The sequence below is a fragment of the Artemia franciscana genome, unplaced genomic scaffold (assembly GCF_032884065.1).
Source record: "Artemia franciscana unplaced genomic scaffold, ASM3288406v1 PGA_scaffold_38, whole genome shotgun sequence".
Classification (NCBI taxonomy): Eukaryota; Metazoa; Arthropoda; class Branchiopoda; order Anostraca; family Artemiidae; genus Artemia; species Artemia franciscana.
This window is the reverse complement of record NW_027062676.1, coordinates 241,925-266,508: the sequence shown is the minus strand read 5'-3', so window position 1 is coordinate 266,508 and position 24,584 is coordinate 241,925. Positions and strand designations below refer to the sequence as shown.

General features: G+C 36.2%; 1 protein-coding gene across 1 annotated transcript in view; it reads right to left on the bottom strand.

Annotated features, from left to right (window-relative positions):
* Positions 1 to 24,584, bottom strand: part of LOC136041794 (solute carrier family 25 member 32-like) — a 51,990-nt gene that overhangs the window by 3,961 nt on the left and 23,445 nt on the right. Inside the window, exons 5-7 of the mRNA XM_065726549.1 lie at positions 17,752 to 17,869; positions 4,896 to 5,009; positions 1,610 to 1,755 (exon numbers count right to left, since the gene is read on the bottom strand). Of these exons, the coding sequence (XP_065582621.1) occupies positions 1,610 to 1,755; positions 4,896 to 5,009; positions 17,752 to 17,869 (378 nt within the window). The remainder of the gene's footprint in view (positions 1 to 1,609; positions 1,756 to 4,895; positions 5,010 to 17,751; positions 17,870 to 24,584) is intronic.

The window sequence follows — 24,584 nt, the reverse complement described above, 5'->3', positions numbered from 1 at the left end:
TATATATATATATATATATATATATATATATATATATATATACACACAATTATCTATTTTCAACTCCCGTTACTCAAATTTTGCACTAAATCAACAACCATTGTTTTAAAAATTATTTATTTTAAAACACGGTTACCTAATACACAATTGGCAATTTTGATTCAATCACAGATTCGACTTTCCAAATACAGAGGACCCCCGATCATCACGCTCCTGTCTAATACAAGGCAACCTGTAATCCGATATGTCTATCGTCATTGATGTTTTGCCAATCTTTGCTAATGTAGATAATGTATAATGGAACAGTTTACAGCTTGTACGCGCCACTGCTATTGTGCTCCATGCTTAAGCATTGATTTTTCGTTTTAATTGCTTTGTTTGAATTTGACTACATGTTATAGCGATGCGGCCTACTTCTTAAGTAGGTGTCAAATGACCATCCAATAAAAAAACTTTAACAGAGGTTAATAAAAGATTTGGTTTTTGCTCCTTGTCAACCGTAGAATTTATTACCTCCATCAACTAGTATATCGTTTTGAAAAAGTTATGGCCAGATATAGTCACCATTCCTAGCAACTACACACAAATCAGTGTAGCTTTGGAAGTAATAGAGAAGTTGCTGCTGAAACAAATAAGTCCAGAAGATTTTGAAACCTGGCGTCGTGGAATGGATAAAGAGAAAAATATTTTTTATGAAATGTCTGACGAAGATATCTAAAAGATATTTCTAGTTCAGCAACAGTAAACCAGGAGGATGGCGACGATGTAATTGCAACTACACCGCAAGTGAGCAACTAACTCACGTTTGAGCAACGTTAAACCGAAAAAATTGATGATAATTTTCACGTTCATAAATTGATTGATTCATATATGATTTTGATTCATAGTTCTTGTTAATTTTAGTATACCGGAAAATTTGTTTGTACAGAATGATTTCCAAACGTGAAGCATTTTTTTTAGAAGTTCTACACCATTAACGATATTGATTCTCTAATAAAACGTAAGCTCTCATATTCTGTTGTTTAATTTACTATATTTGACATATATAATGAAGAATAATTTGTACCTTAGAGTAGAGTATAACATACATCATAGAATCTTATCATTAAATTTGTAATTTGTCAGATAACAAGGTACTGCAAAATAATCCTGACTATATTGGGTCTTACACAGTATTCTATAATGCGACAGACTCGATAGTTTGACACTGCCCTACAAAACATTTATCGGATTACCGGGGGTCCACTGCAACTTACATATACAAACATCTCAGTATCAACATTAAAAAGGTTTGAATTGTACCTAATATAAGATCTTTCTTAGGAATTTGCCGATAAACAATCTTTAGCCTACAAGAAAGAATAAAAACACGCGGTGACTATTGGAAAAACCTCCTATGATAAAAATTATTCTAGATTAAAAATAGCTCTAACAACATACTGAATGAGCTAAAATAAATATAGATTTGTCAATAAAACCTAGGCTACACAAAAATCATCTTCTTTCTCCTGTGAAAAACTCGTAGGTCAAAAATACAATACATATATTGGGCGTTACATGAACAAGGTATGGTCCTAAACCTTTATAAAAACCTCGAATTCCTTCGTACCTTAGAGTTTTTCTAATTACATCTAAAGCACCACTGTATTCTCTGTGCTGATCTTGCAGTCTGGCTCGAACTACTTGGTAAGGATATGTAGCAGTAGCAGCTATCAGCTTCGACAGCGCAGCGAAACTCAGGTACTCCATAGTTGACTGAAAGCAAAATTAAATTTTTACACCATTCCTCTTTCTGGAAATATGGAATAAACTTAGTGGCTTTTTTTTTAATTGGCAGTATTATATGTAAGTAAGGGGTATTATATTTACCTTTCAATACATAAATATTTACAACTTAGACGAAAAATAGTTAATGATAAAAAATGTGTCCCCAAGAGAGTCATCTTTCCAAATTTGTTTTGGTACACACATTGATTAATCCTAGCAGTTTTTATGACACACTCTCCAGTAGAATTACTAGAATTGAAATTAAAAGCAATAAATTTGGCATTTGCCATATCCAGATTTAGACACTAGAAATAGTTTAGAGTGCTATTTTGCGCCGGAATAATCCATCTTACACATATGTAAGGTGTGTACTTGAGTATAGAAATGACAAAATGGTATAAGCAATAGACTACTGTATTTATTTAAAGTCAAAGCACCATTCTCCTTTTTCACGTACATTCTAATTCATTTAAACAGAAATATTGTCGGACTTCTGAAAAAAAGTGAGCTCTTACTATTGACATTATAAGCAACGAATGTCTGCAAATTTAGTTAAGTAGAGTTGAACCTAGTCAGTTTGGTCAAATTAGGCGAGTGGCTTCTTTTAAACGCACTTAATTGGCTGTTGATTATCCTTCACGGCAAAAACATACCTCAAGGAGGCACACTCGTGCCTCTTTAAAGAGGCGAACCACGACAATCTTTAAAGAGGCGAACCACGACAATGTTAAGCGATCTTCGGTTCCAGTGGTCGCAGAGGGATGGGGAGGGATGCATTTCGTAGCCCGAGCTCCAACTAAGAAACCTGCCAAATTTCATCCCCCTCCGAGTTTTTCTTCATGGGGAAAATCTGGCCGAAAGTTTCGACCCCCCAACCACAGCCCTCCTTTAACGTTGTCCGATCGGGCTGAAATTCACAAGTTAAGGTCCCCAAGGGCCCAGGAGCTTATCCGCGAAATTTCAGCTCGATCCGATAACTCCTTCCCTGTTTTCCAGAAACCACGCATAGCCACATAATGTTCATGTTCTTTTTTTTCGCCACGCCTACAGGTCACAGCCGACATCGGATATAGGTGTACGAAGACTCATTCGACGCGGAATTCTCCGAGTAATTTTGCTTGAAAGTTTCGTCGGAAAATCTTAACCCCCCGATTTTCTAGCTTAGAAAAACCCCATTTCCCTATAAGAGCCCATGTTAAGTTTTTCGTTGTTAAAAGTTACGAATTTCAACATCAAGTACATCAAAATGATCAGCTCGACATGGTGAGACTGACTGAAAGCTTCAAAAAATTCTGTCTTAATCCGTAAAATTTTTATTTGAGAAAAATGACAGAAACCCTTTTTTTTCTGCCACGCCTACAGGTCACAGCCGACATCGGATCTGGGTGTACGAAGACTCATTCGACGCGGAATTCTCCGAGTAAGTGCCCTGGAAAGTTTCGTCGGAAAATCTTAACCCCCCGATTTTCTAGCTTAGAAAAACCCATTTCCCCATTGAAGGTAAAATTTTCTCTTGTAATAACATCACTTGTTTGAAAAATTCTTGCACTAACAGCAGCTTGGCGAAGCGGAAGCGTGCTGGGCCCATAACCCAGAGGTTGGTGGATTGAATCCGCTAGCTGCTAATTTTTTAAAATTTGTAAAATTAGGTAATTTTGTCAGTTTGAATTTATTGATACAGAAAGGGAGAAAATAAACATGGAAACATGTGATCAGAATTACATACTGGAATGTTCACAAGAATTTATACTGAAGCGGGGGTAAGGCTTGATGGAAGCAAGTTAAAAGAACCATTTAAATTGATTTCCTAATTGAAGCCGTTGGTGAAATTTTCTATTGTAATAACTTGTTTGATAACAAGCATAACAGCAGCTTGGCGCAGCGGAAGCGCGCTGGGCCCATAAACCGGAGGTGGTTGGGTAAAAACCACTAGCTGCTAAATTTTTAATTAAGCTGCTAAACTATTAAAATTATCAAAATTAGATAATTTTGTCAGTTTGAATTTATTGATACAGAAAGCGAGAAAATAAACATGGAAAATTATTATTAAATTACATCCACCATGGATTGTAGAAAAACGTACAGAAATAATATGAAAAAAACTTCGTTTTCTTAAAGAGTTAAAGAGACTGCGTCCCAAAGTCGAACCTTAAAACGTACAGGAATTAGGAGAGGCAGTTGGGGGGCTGCGGCCCCCCAAACCCCCGCTTTTAAAGACTCTTTTGTACAGGTTTTTTGTTGTGGGGGGCTGCCGCCCCCGCTCTTGGCTTCGGAAAGGCCCTCTTTTAATTAACAAAAAACTGAAATGAATGAATAATGGAATAACTCGAAAAATATTAAACACGAGAGGACAGGAGAACCATTGCGCCGAAACTAGTAATTAGTAACAATGAAGTCCCCTCACAACAAAAAACCTGTACAAAAGTCTTTAAAAGCGGGGGGTTTGGGGGGCGGCAGCCCCCCAACTGCCTCTCCTAATTCCTGTACGTTTTAAGGTTCGACTTTGGGACGCAGCCTCTTTAACTCTTTAAGAAAACGAAGTTTTTTTCATATTATTATGATTATATATCGGCACCCAGCTGCTTTCTGGAAAGTCACAGCTTCACGAGTAACTCTCGTGAACTTTACTTTTGCCTGTTCACGAGATTTAGTCGTAATTGTGGACATACATGCTCTATGGTGCATCACTATAGAATTAATTATTTATGTAGAAACTGGTTTGTTTCTTATGTTTTTTCGAGTTTAGACTTTATTTTATAATTTAATTTTCGATTTAATGGATTATTTTGAATCTTTGTTCTTTTAATTAGTTTCTTCTATATTTAGTGCTGAAAACAGCTAGTTTTATACGGGCGAAGCCGTCGATTAGTTGGTCTTTTACTTTCCTTCTACTCGCCGTAGACCCGTTACTATGTTCTTCTTTTTGGAATTTTTCTCTTTTGTTTTGTCACGACTGGTCAACTCTACTTTAGATCCTTTAAATTACAATCGAAAGTGCGGGATTAAAATTTCAGCAATTTGACTTCATTAACCTATATCTTGAACTTCAGAAATTACTGCCCTTCAAATTTCAATCTAGATATTTTTTTGAATAAAAATCTGAATTAAATATAAACATAAAAATGTACCAATTTAGCGTCAATAGGCAAATGTCTCCGCATGTTGTATCTAGCTTTCATCTCTTCATAGCACATGAACTGAATGGCTCCATGAGATACACCAAATACACCAGGAATAAAGCCCTAAAACAAAACCACAAATCTATCGGGGTCGGACTTTATTGGATAAAAAAAAAAAAAAAAAAAAAAAAAAAAAAAAAAAAAAAAAAAAAAAAAAAAAAAAAAAAAAAAAAAAAAAACAAGGTTTGCAAAACAAGGACACTAAAACATTTGAACTATCTTTGAAAAAAAAATTTAAGACGAAAACTGGACAAAATAGAAGTTATGTAGAGAAGGAAAAAATGGGGAAAATAACGTCAGACTTAACCCTTGAAGAAGTTGAAAGCGGTTTTTGAAAAGTAACCGATTTACACATTCTAAAGCGCAAAATAAAAGAAATACACATAATGAAGCGATTCATTCGAAAGAAAAGACAAATAAGTTGTTGAATTAGCTTTTTATTAGACTAATATGGAAATAACTCATTTGGAACAAATTAAAAATAAATCAATAAACTACTACTACTACTACTACTAATGTGTAGCACAATTAAGCCACCTGAGGCCAACATAAATATATAAATATCGCATTAACCCTAATCAATCCTAAACTTCACCTTCCACCCCTCCGATAAATTTCTAATTTGAATCCGTTCTTCCGTCAAAAAGTACAATATTTCATAATATATCTTGCTCATTCATATAATCAACGTAAATGGGGATGGGACACAATTCTTGTGTTAGCTTTTGATCCTGAATGAAACAAACCACAAGCCTCACTTCCTTCCTTGCTGCACTAATTCCTTTACTGTGCATATCTGGCATACTATACAAGGATAACACCTTAAATAGGCTTTTCTATCAACTGAACAAAATGTCTGTTCATAATCTATAAGATTAAGGACTAAAGGGGCCTCAGGATTCAATTGCAAGCATAAGACTGAATTTTGTCAGCGCATCATCTCTCCTTCCTAGAGACAAACTGTTCTTCAATAAAAATTTAATTTACAACAACTGCAAGTCTAACAAGTATCATAATACTAAATAATTTGCTTCCTACAGAAATCAAGCTATTGCTACTGCAATTACTACACTCACTCTCCTCATCTTTCTAGTTTCGCTATAATCTCTACGCACTTACCGCTTTCCAAAAATCAATTAACTGATTAAAATAAATATTAGTGCAATAAAGCGCTTGATATTATTCTTTAGCTATACTTTTATTTGTTTTGAGGTTCCATTTAATTATCATATTTGATAGCAACAGATTCAATAGCAACTAGACCTACGTTGCCTGAGCAACGTGAAGTGTTGCGAGAGCAACACTTTGGTTTTGTTTCTTTGCTATCGGTTAAACGCTGAAGTTGCCAGCCTATCGAAGCTTTTAAAACGTTATGTTCAAAGAAGAACGCGATCAGTAATCACATGATCAAAGGCTATTCCTCAGCGTTTAAAAAACAACAATAACAAAAGAATATCGAAAGAAGGGACTAAATTGACTTTGCAGCCAGTTGAACCTTATCCTTTTCAATCGTAGACATCGTGACGGATCAAGACTTGGAACAATCTATATATATAAAAATAAGTTGTCTGTCTGTGGATGGATCAGGTGACGTCACCTGAAAAAACTGGATCAGGTGACGTCAAAACTGAAAAAACTAAAAAAAGGCAAAAACTACAAAAAAAACTAAAAACTAATAAAAAAAATAAAAAAGCTAAAAAACTAAAAAAAGGCAAAAACTACAAAAAAAACTACAAAAAAAACTAAAAACTAATAAAAAAGCTAAAAAACTAAAAAAACTAAAAAAAGGCAAAAACTAAAAAAAAAACTAAAAACTAATAAAAAAAATAAAAAAGCTAAAAAACTAAAAAAACTAAAAAAAGGTAAAAAACTAAAAAAACTAAAAACTAAAAAAAACTAAAAAAAAGGAAAAAACTGAAAAATAAGCTAAAATAAAGGTAAAAACCAATAAAAAACTAAAAAAAAAACTGAAAAAACTAAAAAAAGGCAAAAACTACAAAAAAACTAAAAACTAATAAAAAAAGTAAAAAAGCTAAAAAACTAAAAAACTAAAAAAAACTAAAAAAAGGTAAAAAACTAAAAAAAAATAAAAAATAAAAAAAAAACTAAAAAAAGGAAAAAACTGAAAAATAAGCTAAAATAAAGGTAAAAACCAATAAAAAACTAAAAAGAAAAAAGGAAAAAACTAAAAAAAATTTTCATCTAAAAAACTAAAAAAAACTAAAAAAGGTAAAAACTAAAAGAACTAAAAAAGAAAAAAATAAATGACGACACTCAAAGAGAAAGCGACCAGGACAAAAGGAATGTTCGATTAGCAATCAACAAAGCACCGGGACACAGGGAGTATAAATGACGACCAGGACATAAGTAAAAAAAAAACTAACAAAACTAAAAAGAAAGTAAAAACTACAAAAAAACTAAAAAGAAAAAAACTAAAAAAAGGCAAAAACTACAAAAAAAACTAAAAACTAATAAAAAAGCTAAAAAACTAAAAAAACTAAAAAAAGGCAAAAACTACAAAAAAAACAAAAAAGCTAAAAAACTAAAAAAACTAAAAAAACTAAAAAAAGGTAAAAAACTAAAAAAACTAAAAACTAAAAAAACTAAAAAAAAGGAAAAAACTGAAAAATAAGCTAAAATAAAGGTAAAAACCAATAAAAAACTAAAAAAAAACTGAAAAAACTAAAAAAAGGCAAAAACTACAAAAAAAACTAAAAACTAATAAAAAAAGTAAAAAAGCTAAAAAACTAAAAAAAATAAAAAAACTAAAAAAAGGTAAAAAACTAAAAAAAATAAAAAATAAAAAAAAACTAAAAAAAAGGAAAAAACTGAAAAATAAGCTAAAATAAAGGTAAAAACCAATAAAAAACTAAAAAGAAAAAAAGGAAAAAACTAAAAAAAATTTTCATCTAAAAAACTAAAAAAAACTAAAAAAGGTAAAAACTAAAAGAACTAAAAAAGAAAAAAATAAATGACGAGACAAAAGGAATGTTCGATTAGCAATCAACAAAGCACCGGGACACAGGGAGTATAAATGACGACCAGGACATAAGTAAAAAAAAAAACTAACAAAACTAAAAAGAAGGTAAAAACTACAAAAAAACTAAAAAGAAAAAAAAACTAAAAACTAATAAAAAAACTAAAAAATCTAAAAATCTAAATAAACTAAAAAAGAAAAAAAAAGGAAAAAATAAAGGAGAAAAACAAAACTAAAAAACGAATGTATATACAGACCGGGACACCGGGATACAAATGACGACCGGGACACAGGGAATATAAATGACGACCGGGACACAGGGACACAACTACAACGGGGACACCGGGGGAAACAGGGGGATATAAATGACGACCGGGACACCGGGACAGGGAATGGTCGATTAGCAATCACCATCAACAAAGCTCAAGGGCAATCATTAGAATCATGAGGTATAGATCTGAATACAGATTGTTTTCCCATGGACCATTATATGTTGCATGTTCAAGAGTCGGTAAACCTGACAATCTATTTATATGCAAAGACAATGGGACAGCAAAGAATGTTGTATATTCGCAAGTTTTACGTAGTTAAAACCATATATATATATATATATATATATATATATATATATATATATATATATATATATATATATATATCTATATTCACAGGTGGGACATAGGGACACAACTACAATGGCGCGTAACTATTATGGCGCGTAACGACTTACGCGCGCGGGGGGGCTTGGGGGGGGCGCGAAGCGCCCCCACCAACTAGGTGTTGGGGTGGCGCGAAGCGCCACCCCAACAGCTAGTATCTTATATAATCTAGGTGGTATTATAAAGCTATCCGTAACTTTTCAGGATCAAAACACCATAGATGACACTCTATTAATTATTACGAAACTGCCTCGTTATTTTACGTTATCGTTTGTACCCGTTGCGTAAACACTTAATTCTAGGTTACAGCGAGTATGGGTAGGCTACAACAACTAGCAAAAGTTACAAACCCCTCTTCACTAAAGATGATTGTAGCCTAACAGACGATTATTACTTACAAGTCCCTTACGTGTTTTACCACTGGAACCAACTCGGTCTTATCATCAAATTAAATAGAAAAAAAAACTAGCTTTTTAACTGAAAGTAACGAGCAACATTAAAACTTAAAACGAACAGAAATTACTCCGTATATGAAATGGGTTGTCCCCTCCGCAATCCCTCACTCATTACGCTAAAGTTTTTAATTGTTTTAAAAAGTAGAACTGTGGCAAAGAGTCAAACTTTAGCGTAAAGAGCGAGGGATTGCGGAAGGGACAACCCATTTCATATACGGAGTAATTTCTGTTCATTTTAAGTTTTAATGACGCTCCTTACTTTCAGTTAAAAAAAACTAGTTTTTTAAATTTAATTTCTGAACGTTTTTGAATTAATGCATGTTTGATTTTGGCTCTCCGCACATAGATTATTAAAAGGAAATTTGCATATTAATTCTTTTTTTGTCAAAATGGCTTTCTCTTAGTTTTGATCAGACGATTTTGAGAAATAAGGAGTGGGGAAGGAGGCCTAGTTGCCCTCCAATTTTTCGGTTACTTAAAAAGGCAACTAGAACTTTTAATTTTTAACGAACGTTTTTATAAGTAAAAAATATACGGAACTTAAGAATTAACTTACGTAACAAACTTTTATAGTTTTATATTTTTATTATGTATATGAGGGGGTTTGTCCCATCGTTAATACCTCGCTCTTTATGCTAAATCTTAAGTTTTGTCCCAATTCTTTAAGAATGACCCCTGAATCAGAAAGGCCGTAGAATAAATAGTTGAAATTACTAAAAATACTTTGGCATAAAGAGCGAGGTATTTATCTCTTCCTAAATACCTCGCTCTTTATGCTAAAGTATTTTTAGAACCCCTCATATGCGTAATAATCTCTGTTGGTTTTAAGTTTTAATGCTACTCCTTACTTTCAATTGAAAAAAAACTTTTTCATTTTTATTTTTTCATTTTTTTTTATAGTAATGCTAGAAAATCACGCGACCTTTTCATTGAATTTCTCTTCCCCCATGACATATTCCTCCAAGGATAGATCCTCCCACATAGCCCCCTCCCCTCAACCCCACCCCAAACCAAAAAAATCCCCCTGAAAACATCTGTACACTTCCCAATAACCATTACTGTATGTAAACACTGGTCAAAGTTTGTAGCTTGTAGTCCCTCCCCCAGGAACTGTGGAGTAAGGTATCCCCAAAGACATAGTTATTATGGTTTTCGGCAATGCGGAACAAAATGGTTATTTCAAAATTTTGATCCGTTGACTTTGGGAAAAAATGAGCATGGGAGGGGCCTAGGTGCCCTCCAATTTTGATCACTTAAAAGGGGCACTTGAACTTTTCATTCCCGTTAGAATGGGCCCTCTTGCAACATTCTAGGACCACTTGGTCGATACGATGACCCCTGGGAAAAAAAACAAACAAAAAAACAAATGAACACGCACCCTTGATCTGTCTTCTGGCAAAAAATACGAAATTCCACATTTTTCTAGATAGGAGCTTGAAATTTTTGCTGTAGGGTTCTCTGATACTCTGAATGCGATGGTGTGATTTTCGTTAAGATTCTATGACTTTTAGGGGTGTTTTCCCCTATTTTCCAAAATAAGGCAAATTTTCTCAGGTTCGTAACTTTTGATGACAAAGACTAAATTTGATAAAACTTATATATTTAAAATCAGCATAAAAGTCCGATTGATGAAACTGAACTGTTTGATACACTGGAAACAAATAATAGGTACACCAAATAGCAAAATTTGCAAACCCCTCACTGCCGAAGATGATTATGAGCTAACAGCTGACCTTTCCTTACGAGTCCCCTACATGTCTCACAATTGGTATCGGCTTATTTTTGGTTTCAGTGTATACCCTACTACTGAAGTAGTCAACCCCTTGAAACTGTCAAACTAGTATATCTCATGAAGGCATTTTTGTATCAAAAAATGGAAGACATATACTTTGATCAGCTCATCAAGAGCTATTGATTGCCGTCGAAAAAAATTCTATCTGTCTTAGTCCAAAAATTGATTTTTTTTATGCCTTGACTAAGTCCGGGCCCAATTTGGGGGGGGGGATTCTTCGATACATTTAAAAGAAGGGGAAGATAAGTCCCAACGAAACTTAGCGGGAAGATAAGTCCCAACGAAACTTAGCGGGAAGAAAACCTAATGATCTGATGATCACAATCCAGCACCTACTGGAAGAGAAAGAGAGAGGAGGGTATTCACATCAAGATATCTCCCGGAAGCGGTTATCAGATCTCATCAAAATTATTGAAAAGCAAGAGCATGTGTTTTAGTAACATCTTTTAGAGGTTCAGTACCCGATCAGACAAATGTGGTAGAGCTCTATTTACAGGCCTAAGAGCCTTTGGAGGATTAGCACAATGTATTCACTGCACGGTTAACTAATAATGAACAAATCTTGTCTTATCTACTTAATAAAAATATTTCTAAGAGAGATAGATAGATCTAGGAGAGGCTTAACTTGTTTATAGCTTCTTTAAAACCCATCTTATTCGTTAGTTCCTGTTCAGTGGAAAGAAAAAGTAGTTTGGGATTCTGAGCTGACACATAATTGATTGATGGTACTTTTTTTTTTTTTTTTTTTTTTTTTTTTTTTTTTTTTTTTTTTTTTTTTTTTTTTTTTTTTTTACAGATTCTTATCTTGAAGAAACTACATTTGCAGCTGGCTACACTTAAATAACCCATTAGAAAGAATCCCAGCAAAATTTCAATATTAGAAATCCGTGCATAATCTAACCACTGTGAGGGAGAGGTGGAAGTTAACCCAATAACCCATAAGGCATTTTGGTGGTTGTAATTGGCAAAGGAACTTCTGGGTCCTATTTCATTTTTTGGTTGGCCAAATCTTCATATCCATAAACCTTATTACGGGTAGTTCATAATCTCAGAAAATAATACAGGACCGTCACAAGTAAGATCAAAACAGGACCTCTGTAGATGTAGAACTCCATAAAAAGCGGTAATTTGTGCATCCCTTTATTGTCACTTCACACACATGAAACGTATCTCTGGAGTAGCTTAACTCTACAGCAAAACGTGAAACAGCAATCTGACTATGGCGTTCGACCCGTAGGATACAGTAGCTGCAACACTTTGCAGGGCCATCTGAATTCTATTTTGCCGACCTTTCAAATACTCGTAACCCTTGGCTAGAACATTGTTCATGGTTTTCAGACATATATGCTCTATTTTCAATTTAAGAACCAGAGATACAAGATCTATGGATTACCACTTAACATATTGTAGGTTATCACCGTGGTCCCCTGATGGGGTTGCCAATGCCACTAACAGTTAATAGTACTTCTATTTTCTCCCGCAGCCACATGTACCCATATCAAAAACAAAAAATGCCCATAAAAGTTTGGATTTCTGAGATAATTATCACTGTTAAAATGAACCGTTAAGTCTTTGTTTGTCTGTCTCCGGAACAAAAATTTAACCTATCATGGTTACAGCAGTAGCTGTAACCAAGTAAAGGACGAACCACATCCCATACTAGCCAGAAATAAAAAAATACATTTAAAAAGAGCTAAGAGCTCATATGGCACTTGTGACGAGGCGAGAAGAGCTAAGAGCCAAGAGATCATATGGTATGAGCTCTAACAAAATTCTATGAATCAATAGATTGATTTAAAAAGGAAAATAAGAGGCTTAATGCCGGTCAAGATGTAAAATAAGAGCTCTGAGTCACAAAGTCCTTCTAAATATCAAAATTCATTAAGATCCGATCACCCACTCGTAAGTTATAAATACCTAATTTTTTCTAATTTTTCCTCTCCCTTTTGCCCCCCAGATGGTCGAATCTGGGAAAACGACTTTATCAAGTCAAACTGTGCAGCTCCCTGACACGCCTACCAATTTTCATCGCCCTAGCACGTCCAGAAGCACCGAACTCGCCAAATCACTGAACCCCTCCCCCCAACTCCCCCAAAGAGAGCGAATCCAGTACGATTCTGTCAATCACGTATTAAGGACATTTGTTTATTCTATCCACCAAGCTTCATCCCGATTCCTACACTCCAAGTGTTTTTCCAAGATTTCCCCCTCCAAATCCCCACAATGTCAAAAGATCTGGTCGGGATTTGAAATAAGAGCTCTGAGACATGAATTCCTTCTAAAAATCAAATTTCATTACGATCCTATCATCTATTCGTAAGATATAAATACTCCAATTTTCATGTTTTTCAAGAATTCCGGTTCCCCCCTCCAACTCCCCCGAATGTCACAGGATCTGGTCGGAATTTGAAATTAGAACTTTAAAGCACAAGATCCTTCAAAATATCAAATTTCATTAAGATCTGGTCACCCTTTCGTAAGTTACAAATACGTCAATTTTCACAATTACCCCCCCCCCCCCCAATTCCACCAAAGAGAGCAGATCCGGTCCAGTTATGTCAGTCACGTATCTTAGACAGGTTTCTATTCTTCCCATCCAGTTTCATCCTGATCTCACCGCTTTAAGTATTTTCTAAGATTTCCGGTCCCTCCAACTGCCCCCCCCCCAATTACGCTTGATCCGGTTGAGATTTAAAATAAGATATCGGAGTTACGAGGTCCTTCTAAATATGAAGTTTCATGAAGATCCGATCACTCCTTCGTAAGTTAAAAATACGTCATTTTTCTTATTTTTCAGAATTACCCCCCCCCCCACCCCCCCCCCGAAATTGAGCGGATCCGTTCCAATTATGTAAATCACGTATGCAAGACTTCTGCATATTTTTCCAACCAAGTTTCATCCCAATCCCTCCAATCTAAGCGTTTCCCATCATTTTAGGTCTCCCCAAACCAAACTTCCCCCAATGTCACCAGATCCGGTCAGGATTTAAATTAAGAGCTTTGAGACACGATATCCTTCTAAAAATCAAATTTCATGGAGATCCAATCACCCGTTCGTAAGTTAAAAATACCTCATTTTTTCTAATTTTTCAGAATTAACCCCCCCCCAACTACCCCAAAGAGAGCGGATCCGTTCTGGTTATGTCAACCATGTATCTAGGACTCGTGTTTTTTTCCACCAAGTTTCATCCCGATCCCTCCACTAAGTGTTTTTCAATTTTTAGGTTTCTCCCTCCCAACCCCCCCCCCCCCCCCAATGTCACCAGATCCGGTCGGGTTTAAAATAAGAGCTCTGAGCCACGATATCCTTCTAAATATCAAATTTCATTGAGATCCGATCACCCGTTCGTAAGTTAAAAATACCTCATTTTTTTATTTTCTCAGAAATACCCTCCCCCCCCCCCCAACTACCCAAAAGAGAGCAGATCCGTTCCGTTTATGTCAATCATCTATCTAGGACTTGTGTTTATTTTTCCCACCATGTTTCATCCCGATCCCTCCACTCTAAGTGTTTTCCAAGTTTTAGGTTTCCCCGTCCCAACTCCCCGCCCAACACCCCCTGAAACTAAGAAGTTTCAGGGTTAAAGAAGAAATAAAAGGGTAGATAATACCATAAAGGTATAATGAAAAAAGAGAATTTAGGAGAAACTCGAGATCCCTCCACTAAGTGTTTTTCAATTTTTAGGTTTCTCCCTCCCAACCCCCCCCCCCCCAATGTCACCAGATCCGGTCGGGTTTAAAATAAGAGCTCTGAGCCACGATATCCTTCTAAATATCAAATTTCATTGAGATCCGATCACCCGTTCGTAAGTTAAAAATACCTCATTTTTTTATTTTCTCAGAAATACCCTCCCCCCCCCAACTACCCAAAAGAGAGCAGATCCGTTCCGTTTATGTCAATCATCTATCTAGGACTTGTGTTTATTTTTCCCACCATGTTTCATCCCGATCCCTCCACTCTAAGTGTTTTCCAAGTTTTAGGTTTCCCCGTCCCAACTCCCCGCCCCCATCACCAGATCCGGTCGGGATTTAAAATAAGAGCTCTAAGACACGATATCCTTCTAAACATCAAATTTCATTGAGATCCGATCACCCGTTCGTAAGTTGAAAATACCTCATTTTTCTAATTTTTAAGAATTACTCCCCCCCCCAACTACCCCAAAGAGAGCAAATCAGTTCCGATTATGTCAATCATGTATCTGGGACTTGCGCTTATTTTTCCCATCAAGTTTCATCCCGATCCCTCTACTCTAAGTGTTTTCCAAGATTTTAGGTTTCCCCCCTCCAACTCCCCCCAATGTCATCAGACCCAGTCGGGATTTAAAATAAGAGCTCTGAGACACAATATCATTCCAAACATCAAATTTCATTAAGATCCAATCACCCGCTCATAAGTAAAAAATACTTCATTTTTTCTATTTTTTTCCGAATTAACCGGCCCCTACTCCCCCCCCCAGATGGTCAAATCGGGAAAACGACTATTTCTAATTTAATCTGGTCCGGTCCCTGATACGCTTGCTAAATTTCATCGTCCTAGCTTACCTGGAAGTGCCTAAAGTAGCAAAACCGGGACCGACAGACCGACAGAATTGGCGACTGCTAAATGTCACTTGGTTAATACCAAGTGCCATAAAAAACTGCCAAGAGAAAGAAAATCCTCATTTCTAACTAATTCAGGAATGATAACTATTATCGAAACACTACAACCAGAACCGCAAATTTTTTGCAAAATAATTTCAGAATTACGGCCATTACTGCAGCTTACAGAGGCAAATGAAATTGTCACTAAATTACAAATTTAGGACACAAAAGAATAATGTCCTGCGATGTCCTGTGGTGGCGTAGCGGGTTTGACCTTAGCTTGGTAATACGGGACCCAGAGATCGAATCATGCTGCAGCAATGCACTGCAGGGCCTACGCAGGGACCTTAGTAGTCAAGAAGTACAATGCCATGCAAAGATTTAATTACAAGACCAGGGATCTCGTGCTCCTGACCGCAGCAAACGAGGAAAGGCGGCAATAAACCGGACGTAATTCTTTTTCTGTTAGTTCTTTCTGTCCTTGACTTAAATAAACAGTCAAACTGTTGAAGCTAGACGCTTGAACTTTGTTACGAGTAATTTTGAACCATTTGGATAGATATATTGAGATGTGTAACTTCTTTAAACCTAAAAATAGTCACAAAAGCAAAAAAAATATCAGGATTTCACATGGAATGCCGTAGTTACTTTAACCTTTTCAGTGCAAATGCTTTGTCCCCCCAAGGTGGCTGATTTTAATTCAGTCATAAAATACGGTTCTGAAATCCACCACTCATTCAACTAAACATATTTCTTTTATCTAGTTGAAAGAGTTTAGAGAAACCGTTTCAAGATAATTACTGAGGATAGAGTTAGATCTTTCTTAGGGAGTATCAAACGGGCTATTCTCTTTTTTAATTTTATGTCCTTTAGGTATCTATGTTTCATCAAATTCTACATTTTAGAAAATTGTAGACACAAAAACGATAAACTCAATTAGTCAACACTAAATCTACATGCTTTACGTTCTAAATCAATGTGACGTATTTTCTGGCACATAATATCAACCTATCTTTACGAATGCTGCAATAAGCATTTATTTTGTTAAATTTACTTTCTTTTCGTAATAATCATTTTAATTGAGTAACAAAAGATTCTGTATTCTCTTCGTTTGGTGGTGAACTACACGTATAAGTTCGCGACTCTGCCAAACTTTTGATTTGGACATAATACGCAATGTATGCAATACTGAAATTAGTATCCATACATCACGTTTTAAGTTCATGGATGTGGCTGCGATTGAAGACACTGGCATTCTAGGAATAAAATCTTTTGAGTCCTATATGGTCTGGCAACTAGATGCTATTAACTTTTCTTATTGCATCAACCAAGTAATAAGAAGTTTTAATTTATACAAAGGATGACTGAACAAATTTAAAAAGCTAAATAATTTCTCAATTAATAAGCTCAGAAAGAGTTTTGAAAAAAGTCAAGGGAAGTTTTAGCGTTTAAGAGATAAACAAACTGTGGTTCAGAAAAGAAAACATACATTGGAAATTCCATGCATTCGAAACAGCGAAGGAATGTAGCAATAGAATGAAACAACAGCGAGGTTTACATTAAAAAAAGTAAATAAGCGCGAGCTAAATAAAAGAATCATTATAAACAAGGTTGAAAGCTGTCAAAAAATCCAACTAAGGCGCATTCAGTCTTTAAGATACAACTGCAATCTCTTCAGAGAAAGGGAGGGGGCTTTGATATTATAAATATCATCACTTACAAAATGTTACCAATACGGAATCTTCGAAAGATATATATCTCGAGAAACTTCAGAAAAAAATTACAAACGTTTTATCAATGGAAATGTTGAAGCCTCGAATAAGACTTACCCAACAGAATTCGAATACCCAAAATTATACAGGATGTGCCCCATGGGCACCCATAAGGAAAGGGGGCAGGAAAGGACGCCAACCCCCCTGGCTGAATGACGCTGCCTTATATTTTTGCCACATGGAACTTGTAAACGACCTTTGTCACAAGTAAGGGGAGGGGGTATGGCTCACTAAAGTATGAATAATTTTCCGCCACAAACTATTATCTTGTACTTATTAAATTTTGGCAAAGATAGCTTCAGTTGACTTTTAATGCTTGTCAACTTCAAGGTTGTCTGGGCTTCATAGAGTAACTTACCTACTCCCGTTTTTTTGCTAACCCTAGTGGGCCCTGAAGGCGATTTGCAGCCCCCACCCCTAAAATCGTTATTGTCTTTTCCCTCCAACGGAGATACACTAAAAGAGTACTTCCTTTTGTTTGTTTTTCTGATGCCTGGCTTCTTAGATACAAGATTATCACACACATCGTTGGAGACCCTGAATTTAAATGGAAAAAATGAGAAAAAGACCTTATAAAGTCCACGAATTCCTTCATGCTTATACGTCTTGACAAAGGCATCGATCATGCCGTTATACCGCTTGGCATCAGAAGCTCTTGCAGGAGAATTACCATATTGCAGACACAGCCTGAAAAGTTAAGTGCAAAAATATTTCCATAAACATGTATATTAGCAGGAGACTTTAGGACACCTACCCCCCACGCTTACAGCGAGGAGCAAACCAACAGTACAGTCAGAAGTCCAGCTTAGACTATGAGTTAAAACTCCGTTCTTAAACACGCTGTTTTAAACCCGTTTTTTAAAGTGCAAGTCCAGTTTTTGTTGTTCGTTTGTTTAAAGCTCTTGAAATTCAAAACAACTTGCTTCACAATAACTGAACAAAATTTTTGTCGGATTCTCTTAGAAGAAAACAAAAATTTTAAAGAAGTTCAAGCACTACCTTTTCGAGCAAAAGAAGAGCCGTTTTGCTTCTTTTCGGATTAAAAAACTTGCGTAGAGGTGACAGCTCCCCTCATATAAGGACTAATTTGGGTTCATTTGAGTTTTAATCTTGCTTCTTTCTTTCAGTCGAAAAACTCGTTTTATTTGTCTTTTATTAAGTTGCAGCTCCAACCTAGTAAAGAAGGAACGCCGATAGTAACCGAGAATAAAAATGCGTTTGACAAAGAATTGTCAAGAATTAAAGGTAATTGGATGACAAAAAGCCTCCCTACAAAGTCCACTAATTTTCTAAACACGTTCAAACCCAAATTTTGAGATAGCCGTTTTGTTCAGCATAGTTGAAAGGTCCAGTAGCTATACCTCTAGGGATGCCGGCACCCTTCCCCTCAGAGCCCTCAGAGAAAGGGCTGTAAGTTATGCACTTTACCCATTGTTTAAACACATTATTTGTTAATAGGTCAGAGGGAATTTTTTACCTTTGGTATTCAAACCCCGTCCATTCAATCTTCTACTATCTTATTTTCTTCTCGAGATACCAATAGGTTTAACATCTCACAAAAATGGTCAGAAATAGAGGTTTTTATGTCAGAATAATTCAAATATTTGGTAACTATATTCAGCAGGCCAATACAACAAAATAAAGAGGGATGGGAAGGATTTATACTCGACTAAAAAATAATAATTACAAACTAGAAAGGGTCGGAACAACAAATACGTATTATTGTGCTACCTAGCAAAACGACTTCTTAATACTTTTCTGACATAACCCAGGCTTGTGTTTTTTTTTCCTTTAGACAGCCTTGGGTAATAAGTTTAATGAAATAAATAACTAAATTGCCTATTACAATTTTGGGAAGGATTTAAAAGAGAATACCCCCACATAAATTTTCGTGAATCAGCGCCATTAATTATACAGCAATCTAGGGTATAGTACGTTATCTTCATTTGAACCATGAGCACATTTTTCACTTAAGTGTTTAACGGCCCGAAAAGTCGTCATCCGTGAAAATTTAATAGCACATAGTAAAAGTACATGGGGCCCTAGTCCTGAAAGAGTCTTACTTAAAAAAATTTTTTCAACAGGAAAATTGTCGCAACAAATTTGTTTGCTTAATGCAATATGTGACAAAAACTTGTTGTTTTAACTTAATTTTTCGACTCCATAGATATAGTAATAATACATCTAGGCCTGTACAGCACCTCTCAGCCCAATAATGACAAATAATCTTTCCATAAAAATACCGTGTTTACTGATATTGTCGCAGTAGGATCATTCATTTAGTCTTAAGCCAAATGCAACAAGAGTCACTCATAGTAACTCAGGAGTTGAACCCACGCTCAAATAACACAAAGTATCAGCACCACATAAAATCTTATCCAGTAATATAGCTCCGTAAGCAATGATCGGCTGTTAGGCTATAGTATTATAGCTCCGTCTGTACCACCTCAACTGGGATCTCATGTTCGTGAATCTATATATATATAAATAAGTTGTTTGTTTGTGTGTCTGTCGACTGACGTCATGTTTGTGTGTCGACTGACGTCATTATAAGGATTGAGCTGTATGTCGTCATGAAGTTGTTTGTCGACTGACGTCATTTTGTCGACTGACGAAATTACAGACCGGGACACCGGGACACAAATGACGACCGGGACACCGGGAATATAAATGACGACCGGGACGCTCAAAGAGAAATAACAGACTGGGACACTGGGACACAAATGACGACCAGGATACTGGGAATATAAATGACGACCGGGACACAGGGACACAACTACAACGGGGACGCCGGGGGCACAGGGGGATATATAAATGACGACGGGGACACAGGGAATGTTCGATTAGCAATCACCATCAACAAAGCTCAAGGGCAATCATTAGAATAATGAGGTATAGATCTGAATACGGATTGTTTTTTCCCATGGACAATTTTATGTTGCATGTTCAAGAGTCGGTAAACCTGACAATCTCTTTATATGCACAGACAATGGGACATCGAAGAATGTTGTATATTCGCCAGTTTTACGAAGTTAAAAACATATATGTATATATATATATATATATATATATATATATATATATATATATATATCACAGGTGGGACACAGGGACACAGCTACAATGGCGCGTAACGACTTACGCGCGCGGGGGGCTTGGGGGGGGTCGAAGCGCCCCCACCAACTAGGTGTTAGGGTGGCGCGAAGCGCCACCCCAACAGCTAGTTTATAATAAGAAAAAGAGCATCACATCAAAGCTCCAAAATGAATGTAAAACTGGAATAAACTATCAAAATAGAGTCCTAAGTTCATTAACAAAATTGTCGGAGAATAAATTCTAAAGCCCAATTTGTTAACCCAATTTTTTAAAATGCTTAAGAAAAAGATTAAAAAAGAGGAAAAAATTCGTGTAGACCAGTATTGAGTTGATTCATTGTTTCCTCTTCTTTACCTGAAAACTTCGAAAAGAAGTGGAGAGGTGGAGCTAATTCGAGTTTTTGTTATGCGAATTATGCAAGTTACTGCATTATTACAACCAAAAATAAAGCCATTAAAAACATGTTATATTAAAATAAAATAAAATTTGTGATGAAACTGCAGATTCATATACATAGTGAAGTAAATCACAAATCCTTTGACAAGAGATGATACAATCAAACGTCAAGATACAGGAGTGGGAAGGGCTTAAGACGAAAAATACCCCTGTCAAACATTGGATATTTGTGATTGTGAGCAAGGTTTAGGTTTTGTCCTTTTTGTTCTTTTTTTTTTTCCCTGTGCTACCCATTTCGGACTGTGGTCAATTTAAGTCACCCGGAAAAAAGTTTGCCCCAAAAACACTTTCAAAGAGAAGTAAAGATCCATTTTAAAATGTAAACTTTATTTTGACTAATGTCTCTGCCGGGTACTGCAAACACTTTCAACACTTTTTTAAAACACTTTCAAAGAGAAGTAAAGATCCATTTTAAAATGTAAACTTTATTTTGACTAATGTCTCTGCCGGGTACTGCAGGCATAGTAGTTGTGTTGCGAAAGCAACACTTTGGTTTTGTCGTGTTTTTTTTTGTTCCTAGCACCCCGATTTTAGCTTATTCCTAGAAAATGGTAAGGATCTAACCTCTGCAGTTTTTACGGAAAGTGTGGACCTTAGGCCAGATTGATGAATATGACTTTGCATTTTGGAAAGCTTCGCAGAACTCTTGCCTGGGGCTAAAAATCTATTGTTTCTACCCATTTCTGTTCGTGATTTCAGCTAAGTTTATCATTCGGTTTTATGGCACTTGGTATTAACCAAGTGACATATAGCGATCGCGAATTCTGTCGGTCTGTCGGTCCCGGTTTTGCTACTTTAGGCACTTCCAAGTAAGCTAGTTGCAAGTAAACTAGTTCCAAGTCAGCTCTTGATGAGCTGATCAAAGTATAAGTCATCCATTTTTTTGGTAAAAATATTCCTTCATGAGATATACCAGTTTGAAAGTTTAAAGGGGTTGAAAACATCAGTAGTAAAGTACACACTGAAACCAAAAATAGACTGATACCAATTTTGATACATAAAGGTGAGTTTTAAGCAACAGTCGGCTGTTAGCTCATAATCATCTTTGGCAATGAGGGGTTCGCAATTTATGCTAGTTGTGTGCCTGTTATTTGTTTTCGGTGTATTTGATGGTAAGACCAATTCTGTTCCAGTGGTAAGACATGTAGGGGACTTGTAAGTAATAATCGGCTGCTTAGCTATAATCATCTTCAGCGATGAGGGGTTTGCAACTTTTGCTAGTTGCAATGATTGGGACTTTTGCAAGCTGGTGTACCTAGTATTTATTCTAAGATCCTTACAGATTTATAACTTCAGCGTTTAATCGAAGCGAGCAAATAAAACCAAAGTGTTGCTCTCAACACTTTACTTGGCGAAGCCGAACAAAGGTTGCTGCAACAGTGCGGATACAACACTACCTTGCCCATACAACGTAGATCTAGTTTATGTTCTTTTTCAATTCGCTTATTATATTACTTTATTGTTTTCGTGAGAGCACAAATTTGGCTTCTTCTTTTTTTCGTTTCATTCTTTAACAACCGGTTTCAGTTTATTGGAGAAATCGGTAAGGGTCAAACCAAATACGAACATGTTACTCCATTTCTAAAGTAAAGGTGCCTTTCCACACCCCAACCCCTCCTATATCCGACTTTTGCAGGATGGTAGGCGTATGTCTTCTCATTTGAACCGAAACACTGCAAGGATTTTGGATTTGTAACATTGAAGGCACAAAGAGCCATACTCCTGTGACACCATCCCCCTGCCAACTTTTTAGCAGGGTTTTTCTTGCACCTTGGCTAGAAACTTGTGGGTAACGTACCTCGAGCTGAGACAAGGAGAGAGACTTTTGCCAAAGAAGGTAGAGACCATTGACCTTTACGGCGCAGGTACTAACGCTACAAAGTTTCATGTCTCGGGGAAGAAGTATTGCACTAATTTGGAATATTACATTATACTAGCATCCTAAATCTTCTGCTACGTTGAGAATATTATAAATGTCACTTTTTCATCTATTCGTCACTCTGAAGTTTTGCAGTATCAGCGCTGGCATTGGTACTGAGTTTTGGGTGACACTCAGCTATTAAACCATATTCATCTTTGGCAACGGTGAGTTTACAACTTTTACTGGCTAGTGCATCTGTTGTTGGTTTTTATGGCACTTGGTATTAACCAAGTGACATATAACAATCACAAATTCTGTCGGTCTGTCGATCCCGGTTTTGCTACTTTAGGCACTTCCAGGTAAGCTAGAACGATGGAAATTTGGCAGGCGTATCAGGGAACAGACCAGATTAAATTAGAAATAGTCGTTTTCCCCACTTGACCATCTGGGGGGGAGTGGGGGCCCGTTAATTCGGAAAAATGGAAAAAAATGAAGTATTTTTAATTTACGAACGGTTGATCAGATTTTAATGAAATTTGATGTTTGGAAGGATATCGTGTCTTAGAGCTGTTATTTTAAATCCCGACCGGATCTGATGACATTGGGGGGGATTTGGGATACGAAATCTTGGAATACAGTTAGAGTGGAGGGATCGGGATGAAACTTCGTGGGAAAAATAAACATAAGTCCTAGATAAATGATTGACATAACCGGAACAAATCCGCTCTCTTTGGGGTAGATGGGAGGGGGGGGGGGGTTAATTCTGAAAAATTAGAAAAAATAGGTATTTTTAAATTACGAACCGGTGATCGGATCTCAATGAAATTTGATATTTAGAAGGATATCGTGTCTCAAAGCTCTTATTTTAAATCACGACCGGATCTGGTGACATTGGGGGGGGGGGAGTTTGGGGTGGGCTCTTGGCTCTTCTTGCCTCGTCACAAGTGCCATATGAGCTCTTAGCTCTTGTTTTATTTGTACTTGATTGAGAAACGTTTGTTTTTATCTTTATAGCAGAGAAAACTTTAAGCAAAAAACCTACAGATATTCAAAAAAGGTGAGAAGGAATAAGATACTAAGTGCATAATAATAATTTCTGATATGCATTTGAAAAGAATAAAAATTTGGTTCCGAAGTTCTAGCGACAAGTATTTTCCTTAACATAGAATATAAAAATACATAGATATAATCAAAATGTTCTTACCATCGAATAAATAACGGCAGAGGATAAGATTCAGATTTTGGGCCGCAATGACAAAGCATTGGTGAGTTCTTAAAAGTAACTAGACCTACGTTGCCTGGGCAACGTGAAGTGTTGCGGCAACCTTTGTCCGGCTTCGCCGATAAAAGTGTTGCGAGAGCAACACTTTGGTTTTGTTTCTTCGCTATCGGTTAAATTCTGAAGTTGTCAAAACTATCAAAGCATTCAAAACGGCATATTCAAAGCAGAACACAATCAGTAATCACATGATCAAGTTCTTCAGCGTTGAAAAAACAACAGCAAAAGAATATCGGAAGAAGGGACTAAATTGAGTTTGCAGCCAGTTGAACTTTATCCTTTTCAATCGTAGACATCGTGACCGATGGAAACTTGGAACATTATCTTATATAATCTAGTTGGTATTATAAAGCTATTCGTGACTTTTCAGGATCAAATACCATAGATGTGCACCAATTTGCACAAATTTTTAGCCTCTGATGAACCTCCTCTAGCAACCGATTCTTACTTACAAGTCCCTCTCCCGTGATATACATCCAAGTTCACCGGAAACAAATAATGGGTACACCAACTAGCAAAAGTTGCAAACCCCTTGTCGCTGAAGTCATTGTAGCCTAACAGCCGATTATTACTTACAACTCCCCTACATGTCTTACAATCGGGAACCAAGTTGTTCTTACCATCAATTACACCAGAAACAGATAATAGGTACACCAATCAGCAAAAGTTGCAAACCCCTCATTGCCAAAGATGATTATAAGCTAATAATC